The sequence below is a fragment of the Hemiscyllium ocellatum genome, chromosome 12 (genome assembly GCF_020745735.1).
Source record: "Hemiscyllium ocellatum isolate sHemOce1 chromosome 12, sHemOce1.pat.X.cur, whole genome shotgun sequence".
NCBI lineage: Eukaryota > Metazoa > Chordata > Chondrichthyes > Orectolobiformes > Hemiscylliidae > Hemiscyllium > Hemiscyllium ocellatum.
Window position 1 is genome coordinate 51,372,282 of NC_083412.1, and position 16,364 is coordinate 51,388,645.

The 16,364-nt window shown below is 41.7% G+C and overlaps 1 protein-coding gene across 3 annotated transcripts in view; it reads right to left on the minus strand.

Annotated features, from left to right (window-relative positions):
- Positions 1 to 13,444, minus strand: part of riox2 (ribosomal oxygenase 2) — a 60,516-nt gene extending 47,072 nt beyond the window's left edge. For 2 of the 3 annotated variants that reach the window (XM_060833034.1, XM_060833032.1), the window contains exons 1-3: positions 13,367 to 13,444; positions 1,293 to 1,732; positions 1,070 to 1,189 (exon numbers count right to left, since the gene is read on the minus strand). In XM_060833034.1, coding sequence (XP_060689017.1) covers positions 1,070 to 1,189; positions 1,293 to 1,730 — 558 coding nt within the window. In that variant the 5' untranslated portion in view covers positions 1,731 to 1,732; positions 13,367 to 13,444. Of the gene's footprint in view, positions 1 to 1,069; positions 1,190 to 1,292; positions 1,733 to 9,667; positions 9,787 to 13,366 lie in introns of all 3 variants that reach the window. The other variant, XM_060833033.1, reaches the window with a different exon arrangement.
- Positions 13,445 to 16,364: the final 2,920 nt, after the last annotated feature.

A 16,364-nucleotide genomic window follows, 5' to 3' on the forward strand; every position in this document is an offset into this window, starting at 1 on the left:
TCTTCTCTTTTCCAAGCTCATAACAGAGAAACAGCTGCTGTAGTACGTATATAAATGTTTTAATATAGAAGAAAGAAACATAGTACAGTACATATGTACACTTTGCTCACCTTGTAGCGATAATATGTTAATACAGGAATATAGGTTGTATGAACTAACATTCACTAAAAATTATGATCTACCAACAAAATGTGTAGCTGCTTTATCCAGCCTATTCATGATTTTGAAAACCTTATCAGCCTTCTTTGTTCTAAGGAGAACAGTCCCAATTTCTTCAATCTATCCTCATAATTGATGTTTCTTATTCCTCGAACCATTCTTGTAAATGGCTTCTGCACTGTCGCCAGTGCATTCACATTTTTCCAGTGATGGGTGCCCACAATTGTACACAATACTCCAGCTGAGGTCTAACAACTATCTTGTGCCAGTTCAACATTACTTCCCTGCTCTTGAAAGCTGTGCTCCCATTAATAAAGTTGAGAACACCATATACTTTAACTATTCTCTTCACCTGTCTTGCTACCTTCAATGATTTGTACACATATACACTGAGGACCCTCAGTTCCCACACCCCCTTTAGAGCTGTGTCACCCAATTTGTTAATACAGCCCTGCCTACACTTTACAGAGCTAAATTCATTTACTACAGGAATAAGAAAATTAGAGAACATGAGAATCCTAACTTATGCCATATAAAGAATCAGAGATTTTACAGCACGGAAAAAGACCCTTCAGGGCATCATGTCTATGCTGGTCATCAAACATCCATCTTTTCTAATCCCATTTTCCAGCCCAAAGCCTTGTATGCTTTGGTGTTTCAAGAGCGCTTGTCTAAATAGTTCTTCAGAGTTTTGTCAGTTCCCGCCTCTATCAGCCTTTTGGGCAGTGAGTTCATGACACTCACAACACTGGTTAAAATTTTATTTCATCAAATTCCTTCTAATTCTTACCTTAAAAGTGCAATATAAACCTGTACAATTAAAGCAAACACTTCTTAAACAAAGTGTACAACACTTGTTATCCAATCAAAAACTTGAAATGATAGCAGCAAAATAAGTTTAGATTCTTACCTCAACATCATCATAATGGGGTGGCAGACCTTGAGAACCTTCTGGTGTGATGTAAACATTAGATCCAACTAATGATCCAAAGAAACATTCCAATTTTTCCTGGATCTTCCACAATTCATCCTTGAAAAAATAATAACATGTATGCTTTGCACTGAAAAGACATCCAAAAACAAATGTATACTATAAACCATAACTGAAAATAGATATCACTCGAAATCAATACCTTGAATCTCTGTGGCTGGTGAAATTGTATTGTAGCTTTCTTCTGTTCAAAGTCTTTCTTTAACTGCGTATAATTTACTTTTCCATCTTTATTTAAAACCTTCTTTTTCCCACTTATACATCGACAAAAGTTAACATCTCTTCCGTAAAATACATCATTTCTGCAGATTTCCTTTAAATCATCAAACTTAAATAATGACTGATAGTAAGTAGCTACTGAAGGGTTATTCTTCTGAACTAGAAGAGGTTTCTGTTCCCAATATTCACCGAAGAACTCTTTACTTCCAATAGGAGAGATCAGACTCTCAAACAAGGTGGCTGGGCTTTTGAAGTCAAAAACTGGGCCAGAAACATCTGGATCTAACTTGACTCTTTTGCAGGTGTCAGCGTCCTCTCTCTCAGATTCAGATTCTGGTTTTCTGCCAACATTCTTCGGCATTTCTTTGAGAAAAAGAAAAAAGAAGTCTCATAACTTGACACTAAATATGACCATGTTGTGAAAGTCTGACTGATTACCCCACTGCTCTCAGCTCTAATTGGGTATCAAACAATTTAAACAGAAATAACAAAAGCAAAACAATTCTGGAAATACTTTTCAGATTAAACTATAATCTATGGAGTAACCAAGTAAGTTATGTTTTGAGTGCAGGATCTCCTGCTTAGTTGCAATTAAGAGGCAGGGACAGACATTAATATTAAGGTCCTCACCAAGGTCATGTATAACTGAAGTGAGATAACCCTACTTTTTAAGTCATATCTTCTTGCAATTAAGGCCAAAATATCATTTGCTTTCCTAAATGCTTGTAGCATCTACCTGTCTCCCTTCATTGACGGATGTGCAAGGACACTCCAGATCCCTCTGTACATCCAATTTCCCAATACAGGTACATCACTATTTAAATAGCTATGTTTTACTATATCTGCCCTTTGTTTGCCCATTCACACAACTTGCGTAAATCACCTTGAAGCCTCATTTTATCTTCCTCGCAACTCTGCCCAGTTTTGTATCATCAGCAAACACAGAAGTCTTCCATTTGGTTCCATCCTCCATGTCTTTTATATTTAATGTGAATCGCTGAGGCACTGATCATTACAGCACTCTACTAGTCACTACCTGCTACTTGGAAAAAGACATTTATTCATACGGTTTCCTGTCTGTTAACCAATTCTAAATCCATGCCAATACATTACTTCTTTGCTTTAACTTTGCCCACTAAACTAGTAAAAGGGACCTGATCAAATGCCTTTTGAAAATCCAAATACACCATCATTTTGTAGTTTTTCCTGAATGCGTCTGAAGCTGACTTCAAGGATGATATTAGTACTTGTTTGATTATCCTCCTATTGTATCCAGAAGATGCTGCCGTCAGAATTTCTACACTGCTGTGAGATGCTCTATACAACCTAATTGCACCAGGTAGTATAAACTTCTGTGCTTCAGTTCAGAATAGTCACAGAACTGTCCAACACTGAAGGAGGCCATTGCATCAATCTCTGCTATCAACTCTTTCAAATAGCAATTTACTTCATCTTCCACCTCGCCATATTCCTAGAATGTTTCTCCTTCAAATATTCATGTAATTCCTTTTTGAATAATAGAACCCCTACAGTGTGCAAGCATCTCATTTAGCCCACTGAGTGCACAATGACCCTTCGAAGAGCATCCCACTCAGTCCTTCCCCCTACCCTATCCCTGTAACACTGCATTTCCCATAGCTAATTCACCTAGCCTGCACATCCCCAAACAATATGGGCAATTTAGCATGGCCAATCCACCTAACCTGTGGGGAGGAAACCAGAGCACGTGGAGGAAACCCGTGCAGACTTAGGGATAACATGCAAACTTCACACTGACAGTCATCCAAGGCTGGAATCAAACCAGAGTCCCTGGCAGTGTGAGACAGCAGTGCTAACTACTGAGCCACTGTGCCGCCCAACGAAGGTTACCAATGAATTTGTACCACAGGTGGGGTCTTTCATAAGGCAGTCAAGTGTGTGGTGCTGGAAAAGCACAGCTGGTCAGGCTATACCTGAGGAGCAGGCAAATCGACGTTTTGGGCATAAGCTCTTCATCAGGATGAAGGGCTTATGCCCAAAACGTCGATTCTCCTGCTCCTCAGATGCTGCCAGACTGGCTGTGCTTTTCCAGCACCACACTCTCGACTCTGATCTCTAGCATCCTGCAGTCCTCACTTTCTCCTCTTTCATAAGGCACTGCCACATACTGAAGTGTGTTGAGCCTTTCAATTATCACGAATGCAGCACATCAAAAGCAAGCACTGCAAATTTGAAATGGTACAATTTGAAAGTTTATAACTTGGTTCCAATTTAAAGAAGGTAAAATACAAGTGTTAACGAAGACATAAAGCATACATAAAAGTAGATTTAGCCTTGTGTAAGGCACATTATGGAGTGAACCTCTAAAACATAACATAGATCATGAAATATATATCAATGTTTAAAACTCTGAAAAAATCTGTTCAGAAACAATATATACATAAAGCAGAAAATCTGAACTATCAATGTTGGATGGTTGCTGTTTTAAAATGGAGAAAACAATTAGATCAATCAAATTATATCATTACTGTGTTTCATTTAATTAAATACAAAGCTGGTTTGAACCACAATCAAAATAGTTCTTAAAATTAACCTCACTGTCTTGGCAGCCAATGCAGAACAAAAAAGTAAACGAAATTGAACTGGAGTCATTATGGCACACTGTAAGGATGCTATACTGGATCTGATTAAGGATTGGGCATTGAGTTTCATAATCATCCTACCACAATAAATCATCTTCTTCTCCACCCACTGAATTGGATCATCTTCATGCTTTGAATGATCTGATGGCAAGTTTTAGCATTAACAGTAATCCACAACTAACAAAAACTACCCAAACGGGAGGCCAGGCAGCATACATATTTCCATTCTTTGTGAAGGATTTTGCTCTGTCAAACAATCACATATTCCATTCAGCAGAAACATGATCCTTGAATAACTTGTTAAGACAACATCTTCGGGTCACTCGGACATTTGTTTTGACTTTTATTTCTCTTTCATTTCGTTCTGTCAACCAAGCACTATGAATCTTCATGTGTCCTAACATTTTCACTAGAACGGCTTTAAAACTCTTCCACTCCATAATTCAGTTGCTGGACGCACTGGAATTGATGGACATTTCAATTATTTTGCCAATGTGACACTATGTGTCATGGAGTTATACAACAAAAAAATAGACTCATCGGTCCAAACTGATCCTAAACAGATCTAGTCCCATTTGCCAGTATTTACCCTATACCCCTCTAAAACCCTTCTTATTCATGTACCCATTCAAATGTCTTTTAAATGCTGGGATTGATTTGATTTCATTTATCATTGTCACATGTACCGAAGTACAGTGAAAAGTTTTGTTTTGCTTGCAGTACAGCAGATCCTAACATACAAAGACACAAAAGGTCATAGGGTCAAGGAACAGAGCGAGGAATGTACAAAGTTACAGCTGCAAAGCGGGTGTACAAAAAGCAAGATCGACATTAGATTTGAAATTTGAAAGGCCCGTTCAAAAGTCTAATAACAGCAAGAACAGACTATTCTTGAATTTGTTGGTACAAGCTTTTGTATCTTCTGCCTGATGGAAGAGGTCGGAACAGATTATGTTAAAAATCACACAACACCAGGTTATAGTCCAACAAGTTTATTTGGAAGCTCTAGCTTTCAGAATGCTGCTCCTTCAGGTGATGAAAGTGAAGCTGTAATCAATAAAGTAGAAGCCTGACATACTTAAATTATTATCCAGGGATGAGTATTGGGTTAGGAAAATGGCACTTGCTGTTCACCTGTTATGCAGTAGGCAAAATTGCAAGGGTTCAAGGCAGACTGGAAGGCTACAGGTGATGTGAACCATGACTAACCTCTCGAAGCACGTCATAATTATGGAGGTCAGAGCCACCAGATGGTCATTGAGGCACACTGCATGTGTTTTCTTTGGTCCCACAATGACGGTGGTCTTCTTGAAGCAGGTGGGGACTTCAGAGTGCAGCAAGGAGAGGTTAAAGATGTCAACGAATACTCCTGCCAGCTGGTCCACACAAGATCTAAGTGCACACTCAGGGACTCCATTTAGGTCAGTCACTTTCCGTGGGTGCACTCTCAAGTAGGCCAATCTGACATCTGCAGCAATGACTAAAGGAATAGGTTCATGTGGGGCTGTTGGGCAAGGTGACACTGTTTCACCGAACTTTTGCTGGAACCAAGAGTAAAAGGCATACAGCACATCAGGGAGATATGTACTTTTGTCCACTATTCAGTTCTGCTTCATTCTGTACTCCATTATGTCATGTAGGCCTTGCTACTGATGGCAGGTGTCCGTGTGGTTACTTTGAATCTCTAATTTAGTCTGATATTACCTCTTGGCATCTCTAATTGCTTTGCGGAGGTCATATCTGGATTTCATGTAAAGGTCTGGGTCTTCTGACTTGAATGCCACATTCGTAGCCTTCAGTAGATAATGGATTTCCCAATTCATTCATGGTTTCCAATTGGGGAACACACAGATTGCCCTCTTCTACACACTTGTTAATGGAGTCCGCAATGGTGGTGACATATTGGTCTAGGCTGGCCACTGAATTCTTGAACATGGACCAGTCCACCGAATCTAAGCAATCCCACAAAAGCACCTCCCGCCTCCACCACATCCTGTGACAGCTCATTCAACGCATGCACCACCCTCTGCATGAAAAGGTCGCCCTGATGTTCCTTTTAAATCATCCCCCTCTCAGTTTAAATATATGCATTCAAGTTTTGGACTCCCCTCCGCAGGAAAAATACCTTGACTATTCATCCTAACCATACTCCTCATGATTTTATAAACTTCCTTAAGGTCACCCCTTAGCTTCTGACACTCCAGGAGGAAAAGCCCCAGCCTGTTTAGCCTCTCCCTTAGACTCAAATCCTGCAATCCTGGCAACATCTTTGGAAATCTTTACTGAACCTTTTCAAATTTAACTACGTCTTTCCTATAGCAGAGAAAGAATTGAATGTAGGTTTCTAATAAAAGTGGTCTCACCAAGGTCCTATACAGCCGCAACATAATGCCCCAAATCCTATACTCAATGCAACTGTGCAATGAAGGCAGGCATACCAAATCCTTCTTTACTTCAATGTTTTCACCATTGTTTGATGATGAATCAATGAAAAGTGGTATTTTTGCTCTCAAGGTCTTTTGATCTTCTACTGAAATACTGGTCATTTTCATTCCATTAAGTGGTTACAGCAACTCTGAAAACTGACTTGGACTAAGGGTTTGATTTGGCCAACATAAATGCCTTTCTGACCATGATGTAATTAGATTGATAACTTGAAGACCAATTCCAACACATGCTTCTCAGATGAGGCCACTGTCATCATACAGCATTTGGTCTGCAGAATCTTCTTCAAGGAACAGTCCTTCTTCTTTCATTGTTATCCTTTTTTTTCCATTTACACAGACTTTTCCTACTGCAACAGTTATTTGATGAGTTAGCGAAAATTATCAACATGAATTTGAAACCAGCTTCATACTTTATTCTTTTTGCAGGAATACCCATTTCTGTTTGTCGGCCGCTGTGTGGAGTATGGTCTGTGTGTAACTAAAATTCATTTATATTTTTTAAGAAATGCAGCTGCATTATCTGCTTGATCCATGCACTGATTTATAAGCATGTATAACCTGGATGTAGGCTTGCTCGCTGAGCTGGAAGGTTTGTTTTCAGATGTAATAGGTAATATCATCATTGAGCCTCCAGATGAAGCATTAGTATAATGGCCTGATTTTTATTTATGTGTTTAGGTTTCCTGGGGTTGGTGCTGTCATTTCCTGTGGTGATGTCAGTTTCTGTTCTTTTTCTCCACTTGTATAAATGGGATACAAGTCAATATGTTTGTTGATAGAGCAAGTTTTGAGATGTATAACCCTAACCCTAAGTATTTCTAAGCCAAAAAAAATTGTAGCCAACCTTTAGATTAGATTAGATTCCCTACAGTGTGGAAACAGGCCCTTCGGCCCAACAAGTCCACACCGACCTTCCAAAGAGCAACCCACCCAGACCCATTTCCCTGACTAATGCACCTAACACTATGGATAATTTAGAATGACCAATGCACATCTTTGAACTGTGGAAGGAAACTGGAGCACCCGGAGGAAACCTATGCAGACATGGGGAGAATGTGCAAACTCCACAGACAATCGACTGAGGGTGGAATCGAACCCGGGTCCCTGGCGCTGTCAGGCAGCAGTGCTAACCATTGAGCCACCACTTAATGTAAGTAAAACACTAGATATGAATTTCTAGGTGAAAAATTGGGAGTCCATCTATATGCCAAATATAGGCCTAAACAAGCAACATGACACTGAAGAAATTGGGCTGACTTATACAGTAGGTCAACTAACCCACTGTGATCTACAGTAAACAAATTGTAAATTTACCTGCCAAACACTGCCTTGATATATTTTTAAAAGTTCCTATTATAAACTTATAAAGTCATAAAGTTCAGAAGAGACCTTATCAAATCTGCTGTATCTACACTAATCCCAGTTTCCAGTACTTGGCTCAGTTTCTAGATTCCCAACATCCTTCAGATGAAAACATTTTTCCTCAAATCCCTTCCTCATGCCTTTCATCTTAAAATTATGCTTCCTGCATATCAACCCTTCAACTAAGGGAAACTGCGGCTTCCTATATACACTGTATGCCCCTCATCATCATATCCACCTCAAAACAGGTCCCTCTTCTGCATTTCTGCCATAAAAAAAGACCAAGCCTATCCAGCCTCTCTTCATAGTTAAAACACTCCAATCCAATGTCCTTGTGAATCTCCTCTGTACCCCTCCAGTACAATCACATCCTTTCTATAACATGGTGACCAGTACTCCAGCTGTGGCTGAACCAAAGTTTTGTACAGCTCCAACATAATGTCTCTGCTTTTATAATCTATGCCATGACTGATAAAGGAAAGTATTCCATACGCCTTCTTAGCCAGTCTATTAATCAGTGCTGCCACCTTCAAGGATCTGTGGACAAGCATCCCAAGATCTCTCTTCACCTCCAAGTTTCCTAGGTGTCCTGCCATTCATTAAGTGTTCCCTTGATACTTCTTCCAAAATGCAGGACCCCACAATTTTCCAAGGTTAAATTTCATCTGCCATATATCTATCCATCTAACCAATAAATCTATATCTTCCAGTAACCGAAGACTTTCTTCCCCACTAATAAACTCCCAGTTGATCTCTGTGTCATCTGCAAACTTACTTATCATCCCCTCACAATCTCATCTGTATAACTTATATATGTAAAGTAACCATAGTCCTACAAGACCATAGGACTGCTCTCTCATTAGAGAGAGAGGACTGTTGGCGTTTTAACCTGAGGGTCATCGCAGGCAAGGGCAGAGGTTGAGAAGAAATGTCCTGCATGGTAGCTTTGTCGGTGCGTGAATTGAACCCACACTTCTGGCATTCCACTGCATTGCAAACCAGCCATCAAGCCAACTGAGCAAATCGATTACAGACTAACCTCCATTATCCAAATGAGATGGGGAGGAGAAGGGGGGACTATTTTGTTCCGATAATTGATTATTCATTTAATTGATTCAATGCCTTTCCTCTGTTAAGCCCGCTCCCTGTTCAGGAGACGATGCAGCAGCACACCGCATGCAAGACTCCCGCGCCCCACACACCAATCCAATACAGCCCCCATATGCCCCCCGTCCGTGTCCCCACCCTCCGCCAATCCTATCCAACAAGACTGCTGCTGCTGTTGCTGCCGCTGCCGTCGCCTTTTGAGGGCAGGGGGCCTCTAAGTAGCACACCCGCACACACAGCAACACACACACCTTTTTAGTGCAACTTTTTGACATGTCCCACCTTTGCCCTGCACAGGACAATGTTGGACAGATTATCTGGGGAAGGGGGTTTAGGGTACACGCCTGTGTAGAACTCCAGGGAAACTGTGGGGGGAAGAGAGAGAAGGCAGGAGGTCAGTCATTTGGAGACGGTGCTTAGGGTCCCATCAGTTCAGGACTGTTCACGGCAGCATTTCAGTAAGTTGAGTTCACTTTTAATCACTGTAAACAAACGACGTGAAAACACGTCTTTGATGTAATGTTTCTATCAAGATCTCGAGATCTCCTTCAGATAATCCAATATTCGGATAATTGATATTCAAATAAGCGAGGTTCCTCTGTATTACAAAAATAAGAGACCAAACACTGAGCTCTGTGGTATGCCACTGGACATCGGCCTCCAGTCACACAAACAACTTTCCACCATGCTGTCTGATGCCTACCACTAAGCCAATTTTGGATCCATCAAACCAAGTCATCCTGGATACCATACACTTTTACCTTTGTTATCATTCTCCCATGTGGGACCTTGTCAAAAGCTCTATTGAGAGAAAGCTAACACTGCTCTTCCTTGGCTGCAGAATAGTAGAAACGAGGAAACTTCCTCCAGTTGAGATTAGCTGGAAACAAACATTACACACATATTAGCTTAATTCTAAATCTACTATAGGATGCAGGAAAACCTCAGTCTCAGCATTAACAAAGCTGACCACCACCATACCAAGAATAACTTAAATAAGTAGCCCCAATTCTGTTAACTCAGTGCTGGGCATTAAGCAACATTTCATTTTCTTTTGGGAATTTATATCACTCATTTTATATTCGCTGTGCAACCATCCCAGTTTCATAGACATCAAGGTCATAATTCCAAGGTCAGCAGCAAGGATTTTTAAATTCTAAATCAGATGTGGCAAAAGCTGAAGAGCCAAACCAAGAAAGTATATTCTTACAAAGAACCACGAGTTTCAATAATCTAAAATAGATACTGATAGAAAATATTATATTAGTCTGCTTCTTGCTCATAATCCTGAATTTTCTGGATGATAGCCCATGGAGATGTTATCAACCTATTCATAGTCCCCAAGTCGGAAAACTTTTGACTGGATATGTAAAGTATATCATTATCTATTATTAAATGCATGTAGCAGCCACAGGCTGAATCCATATTTTAATGTACTCACTAGCTCCATGAAAGATTGAAAATTATAAATGAATAATTAAAAACAAATCCTGTTTAGCCAATATCAGCCTAGTACTTTGTACCAAACAGCAAATGTTATCGCTGACATATAAGAAATTGAGGAGGAAATAGAAATGAAAGATCACAGTGATCAGGGAGAGAGAGAGAACAAATGTGGAGAGAGAGAAATATTAAGCAGAGGAGGTCAGGAAAAGAAGTTATTGAAGGAAACAGGAGCAATCTAATGGGAAAGATTGTCAGCAGAGAGATTAAGGAAGCGAGATTAGTAGAAGACATGGAGGAGTGGAGAAATAATGGCATAGCAGTAATGTCACAGAACTAGTAATCCAGAAGTCTAATCGATCCCACTCTGGCAGCTAGTAGATCTTGAATCAAACTAACATTCTTATCTGGTATGGCCTATATATGACTGCAGATTCACAGCAATATGGTTAACTGTTCATTCACCATATCTCTCATTTCAAAGACAATTAGGACTGGACAACAAATGCTGGTCTGATCAGCGACACCCACATCTCAGGAAAGATGAAAGAAAGAAGAGACAGAGGAGAGGTACATCTATGATCTGAAGGTACTCAAGATGTGAATTCTCATAACAGAAGTGTTCATTGTGGGTCGGCTTGGTGCCCAGTTCTCACATTGCAGCTACAACACATGGGCTGAAGTTCCACCTCTGTCATATTTTACTCAGTTATTAGGTAAAATACTCTGGTATCCTGCTTTTCACACTTGAAGAATCTCCACTATGAACACTTACTTGCATTTTTCTTTTGTTTTCCAATAGTATCAGTGCAAAATCTAACAAGATTTTTTTTAAAAAGAGGGGAATAAAACTAAACCGAAATGAAACATAAATCACAAATTTATGATCTTTAACAGAGGTTTGGAGCCAAGTGATCTTCTGGTTCTACTTACAATCCTGCATACGTCTATTCTTGAACTCAAGAAAAAACAACCTTGCAGAGAGTCACAGAACACAAAAGAAGCCATCGAGTCTGCACTGGCTTATCTACACTATTCGCACTTTCCAGCACTTGGCCCACAGCCTTGAATGTTATGACATTACAAGTGCTCATCCATGTACTTTTTTAAAGATTGAGGTTTCCTGCTTCTATCCTCCTATGAAGTGCCTTCTACATTCCTACCACTCACTGGGTGAGAACAGCATTCCCCAAATCTCCTCTAAACATCCCCTTAAAATGATATTCCCTTGTTACTAACCCTTCAACAGAGGAGAGCAATTTCTTCCAATCCACCCTATCCATGTCCCTCATAACTTTGCACATCTCAATCAGGTCTCTCCGTTCAGCCTTCTCTGCTCTAAAGAAAACGACCAAAGATTCTCTCTCTTCACAGCTGAACCTTTCTTTTCCAACCCCACTGTCCCCTGCCTAAAGCTTTAAACTTTCCTAATGTACTTGGTCTTGAGTAATTCCAGAACTTCCTGTGTGAAATATCATGAGGTGGGCTTAAGCTAAGGGTACTGTACAAGCCCAAATAAAGGGAGATGGGGAATCAGAAGAAAAGAGGGAATGTTGGATGGTAAAGGAAGAAAAATGTATTTTAATGTAGCCTGACAGAGGATAATAAATACAATAATAAGCTTCATTTTTTACATCTCAATAGTTAACTCAGATTGATGTCGTTGTTTTTAATCTGACAGAAGATTTCTGATTTGATCAGGTTGTAATTAATTTGCCATTTAAAGAATTGCCATTATTCGTGGTGATAGGGTGTATGATGCAATCCAAATTAAGCCTGCAACTATAAATGAATCTGGTTTGATAATATTGAAGTGGAGGCATTTACCTTGCAAGCCTATTATATCCAAGTTTAAACACTAAAAGCAGTACATTTGAGTTATTAGTGGTATTTAATTCAGGGACAGGTGGTGGGTTACTCCTCGGAGTGCTGGCGTGAACCTGTTGGGCTGAAGAGCCTGTTTCCACACTGTGGGGATTCTGTGAACCCTCTGCGCTTCATTGGGAATGGACGATTTATGGTTGAGTGAACACGCTCAGTATCGCCTTTACTCACCAGCCAATCGCTTGATATCAGATCCGACAAAAAACTAAGGAGCAGAATTAGGCCGAACATCTCATTGCCGATCTGATAATCCTCATCTCCACTTTTCCCCAAATCCTTGTGACAAGGGGGGAAAAGTGTAGCGCGGGGAAAGCCGAGAGCAGAATTTGGTGGCACTGAACTTTAAGTGAACGGGCTGCGAACTAACCAGATGGACTAAACTTGTTGTAGTCTGGTGAAGGTTAACTGGGAGGTAGTTTGAAAGAGGGATCGGGGTCAGAGGGCGATACACGGGATCTGGTGACCATGAAAGACAGTGCAGGATCCATAGCGCTCACTGACTCCGGGAACGGCTCACATCCCTAACGGGAGAGGATCGCTCCAGCGGGCGAACGGCACGAACGCCGCGCGCTGTCCACGGGCCGCCGTTACCAGGGAGGTTGGACTCGCGCCCGGGCCGTGACTCGGGGACGGTTGGACTCGCGCCCGGGCCGTTTCCCGGGAACGGTTAGACTCGCGCCCGGGCCGTTTCCCGGGGACGGTTAGACTCGCGCCCGGGCCGTGACTCGGGGACGGTTAGACTCGCGCCCGGGCCGTTTCCCGGGAACGGTTAGACTCGCGCCCGGGCCGTTTCCCGGGGACGGTTAGACTCGCGCCCGGGCCGTTTCCCGGGGACGGTTAGACTCGCGCCCGTGCCGTTTCCCGGGGACGGTTGGACTCGCGCCCGGGCCGTTTCCCGGGGACGGTTGGACTCGCGCCCGGGCCGTTTCCCGGGGACGGTTGGACTCGCGCCCGGGCCGTGACTCGGGGACGGTTGGACTCGCGCCCGGGCCGTTTCCCGGGGACGGTTGGACTCGCGCCCGGGCCGTTTCCCGGGGACGGTTGGACTCGCGCCCGGGCCGTTTCCCGGGGACGGTTGGACTCGCGCCCGGGCCGTTTCCCGGGGACGGTTGGACTCGCGCCCGGGCCGTTACCTGTAGACGTTCGAGCCGCCGCGTTCCTGACAGGTTCCAACGTCTCCCAAACAGACCTTCAGGCCAGTGCCACCTTCTGCAACTTCCGAGTGAAACCAGCCTTGTAGTAAATAGGTTCCGGCCGCTCTCGCATTTCTCTACTCTGATGTTACTACTGTAAAATCCATCAGCCCAGGTTTATTTTGAAATAAGCCCTACAGTCCCCAGAAACATCACAAAAACTAAAGATTTATAGAAGTATGCAAGATTCTGCACTTCACATGACTTTCAGACTTGGGTTGACAGAAAACATGTATCATTTGCTACATGTAAGTAGTTCCTCGCTACAGGTAAACAATTATGAACCTTCCACATGTAACCCTAAAACTCCAATCCCCTTAGAAAATCCTCCTTACATACAAACACAATGTTAGACACAGACAAGAGAAACAAACATAAGTATTACAGACAGGGAAAGTTGGAAAACTCAGTGGTCTCTGTCCCCAGGATCTGTTAAGGTGGTTCTGCTATCAGTCTTGCTTCTCGAGATACTTTCATTGATTTTGAGGAGTTACTGATTAATGTTGATAAAAGGTATGTGATTTATTAATTCAGTCGTAGTTTACACCAACTGCTGAAGAAAAAAATAAACCGGTTTTCTTCAGACTTAAATTAGATTTTACTGCAGAAAACACAACGCTTCTGAAACAGATCTGAAAGCTTCTACCATTTTCACAGCCTCCAGCTGTTCCACAACCTAAGAAGTCCCATAGATATTGGCAGGCAGATGATCTTTGTCATCAATATCTGTTTACTCTCCCAGCAACTTGATGCTGGCTGAACTTTCACTTAACACACTCAGCTCCAGTCTATCTGAAAAATTACTGCTTGAGCAAGCAGTTGTGTACTTTCAATGATTGTCAAGTTATTTTCCTTTAAAACCAGCAGTAATCCTTAAGCAATCCTTATTTTTTTGTGAAACCATACGCACTGAATAAATAATGAAACCGTTTCTACAGAGATCAACTTTTCTTTAAAAAGTGTACTTTTGCCAAACAATTATTTATTCTTGAAGAAAAAGCTAAGATTTAGATTTTATTGAATTAGTTTTATTGTCACATGTATTCAAATGAATACAGTGAAAAGTTTATAAGTTGGCACTTAGGGCACCACTTTGGCTACAAAGATACCTAAGTATAGCTTCTTCAGTTACAAGATCTTCAGAAATAAGGAAATAAAATGTCCAGCATTGCGAAAATGAAAACTCAGAACAATGGTCTTCCAACCTAGATCATGCTGGCACCTAGCCTCCAGTCCACAGCAGGCCTTGGATCTAGACCGCACGAGGCTTCACCTCGAGATTCAAGAGGCTGAAAGATCGCTCTGGAATCACGTCAAGACCAGGGGACCACATGAGGCCATGCCAGGCCAAAAGACTGGAAAACTGCCAAGGCCAAGAGGATACCATGCTATGCCAGAGGGCCACCATTTTGTTGTCACATGTACTCAAGTACAGGTTACAAGAGTGTAGTGGAAAGTGTACAATATTGCTACACACGGCTCCATCTTGGGGTCAAAATCATAGTTACAAAAGTGGAAAAATAAAGAAATAAAGTATCAAAGGTTACAGTCCTTTCTTAAGCCATGAACATGCATATGCTCCATCCTGGGTGTTTCCCAACAGGGCTCATTCTCCCCTACGCTGGGCTAAGACCTTCCTGTGTTCATCAGCCCCAGTCAACCATCAGGGACTGGTTTTGCCGCCACTCACAAGGCTTCGGCCCTGACTGCCGCTGCTGCCATCTGATGCTCTCATTGCTGGTGCCACCATCCAGGCTCACACTGGACACCAACTGCTGCCATGCTCTGTTGCCACGTTGACCTCACTGCAGCATCCCGTTCTGGATATCAATGAAGCCACGATGCTGCTGATCATGACCAGCTGCCTCAATGCCCATAGACAAAATTCCCCAGCTGCTGGCAGCGCCGCCTCCACAAGCGAGCTGTAAAGACTAAAGAACTAAAAGAGAGAATGAGAAAAGAAGAAAGAAATAAAGAAAAGTGATCAGAGCAAATGAACTCTGGTATGAAACCCTATTCTGCTGCCATATTGAGTGGGATATGAAATGCTCCAGATGTCTTTTGGTCTGGCATCCTGGTACAGATAGACAATTGTAATTAACGACATGCAGTTATCGCTAGGATCTTTTCATAAGGTGTTTGTTGAGATGATGTCAAGCAGTCTTCCAGAAGCTTCTCAGGAGAATTGCTACATCAATTTTCCAGCTCTTATACTAGACTCAAAGGTTTTTTCAAAAATGTCGGAATTAGGTAGCTTGTCTCCTGGAAGGCTCTACCTCACCCAACTTTTTCAAACAATATCCAACAACCCAAAACTCTGTAAACAAATCCAAACAGTTTCATAGTCTAAAAGTCTCCAGTTATTTGCTTGGTTCGTTGTTTCTTCCAATGTGTGTTTTTGAGAAAAAGAGTCCAAAGTGATCTTCTAGAAACTTGTTTTTTAAAAAATAATCCTCATAAAAATATTAACAATGGAAGCATGTTCATAAACCTGTTGCTCTGTGTGGTGTTAAGGAAAAAAAAAGTTTCATTTCACTCAACTAGAGAGCAGAATCAATTAGATAGATGGAAGGATGCAAGGATCTTGTGGCTGTTATTATAGGTGCAGAGAGTTCTGGCCGAATCAAAAATCTCATGTGAGATGAAAAATAACTAAATTAGAATCTATCTTTTCCCTTTTGGCTGCCATATTATCAAACATGTGTGTGCTTACACAAGGTTGGGAATCTGGGCATTTCACTAACTTTCCTATGCATGCTCTCAAAGACAATGGCCCAGATATTCTGATGCTGAAAATGTGTTGCTGGAAAAGCGCAGCAGGTCAGGCAGCATCCAAGGAACAGGAGATTCGACATTTCGGGCATAAGCCCTTCTTCAGGAATGTTCTGATATTCTGATGGCCAGTCTTCTGAGCAACAAAGAACTTTGTCATTTGATA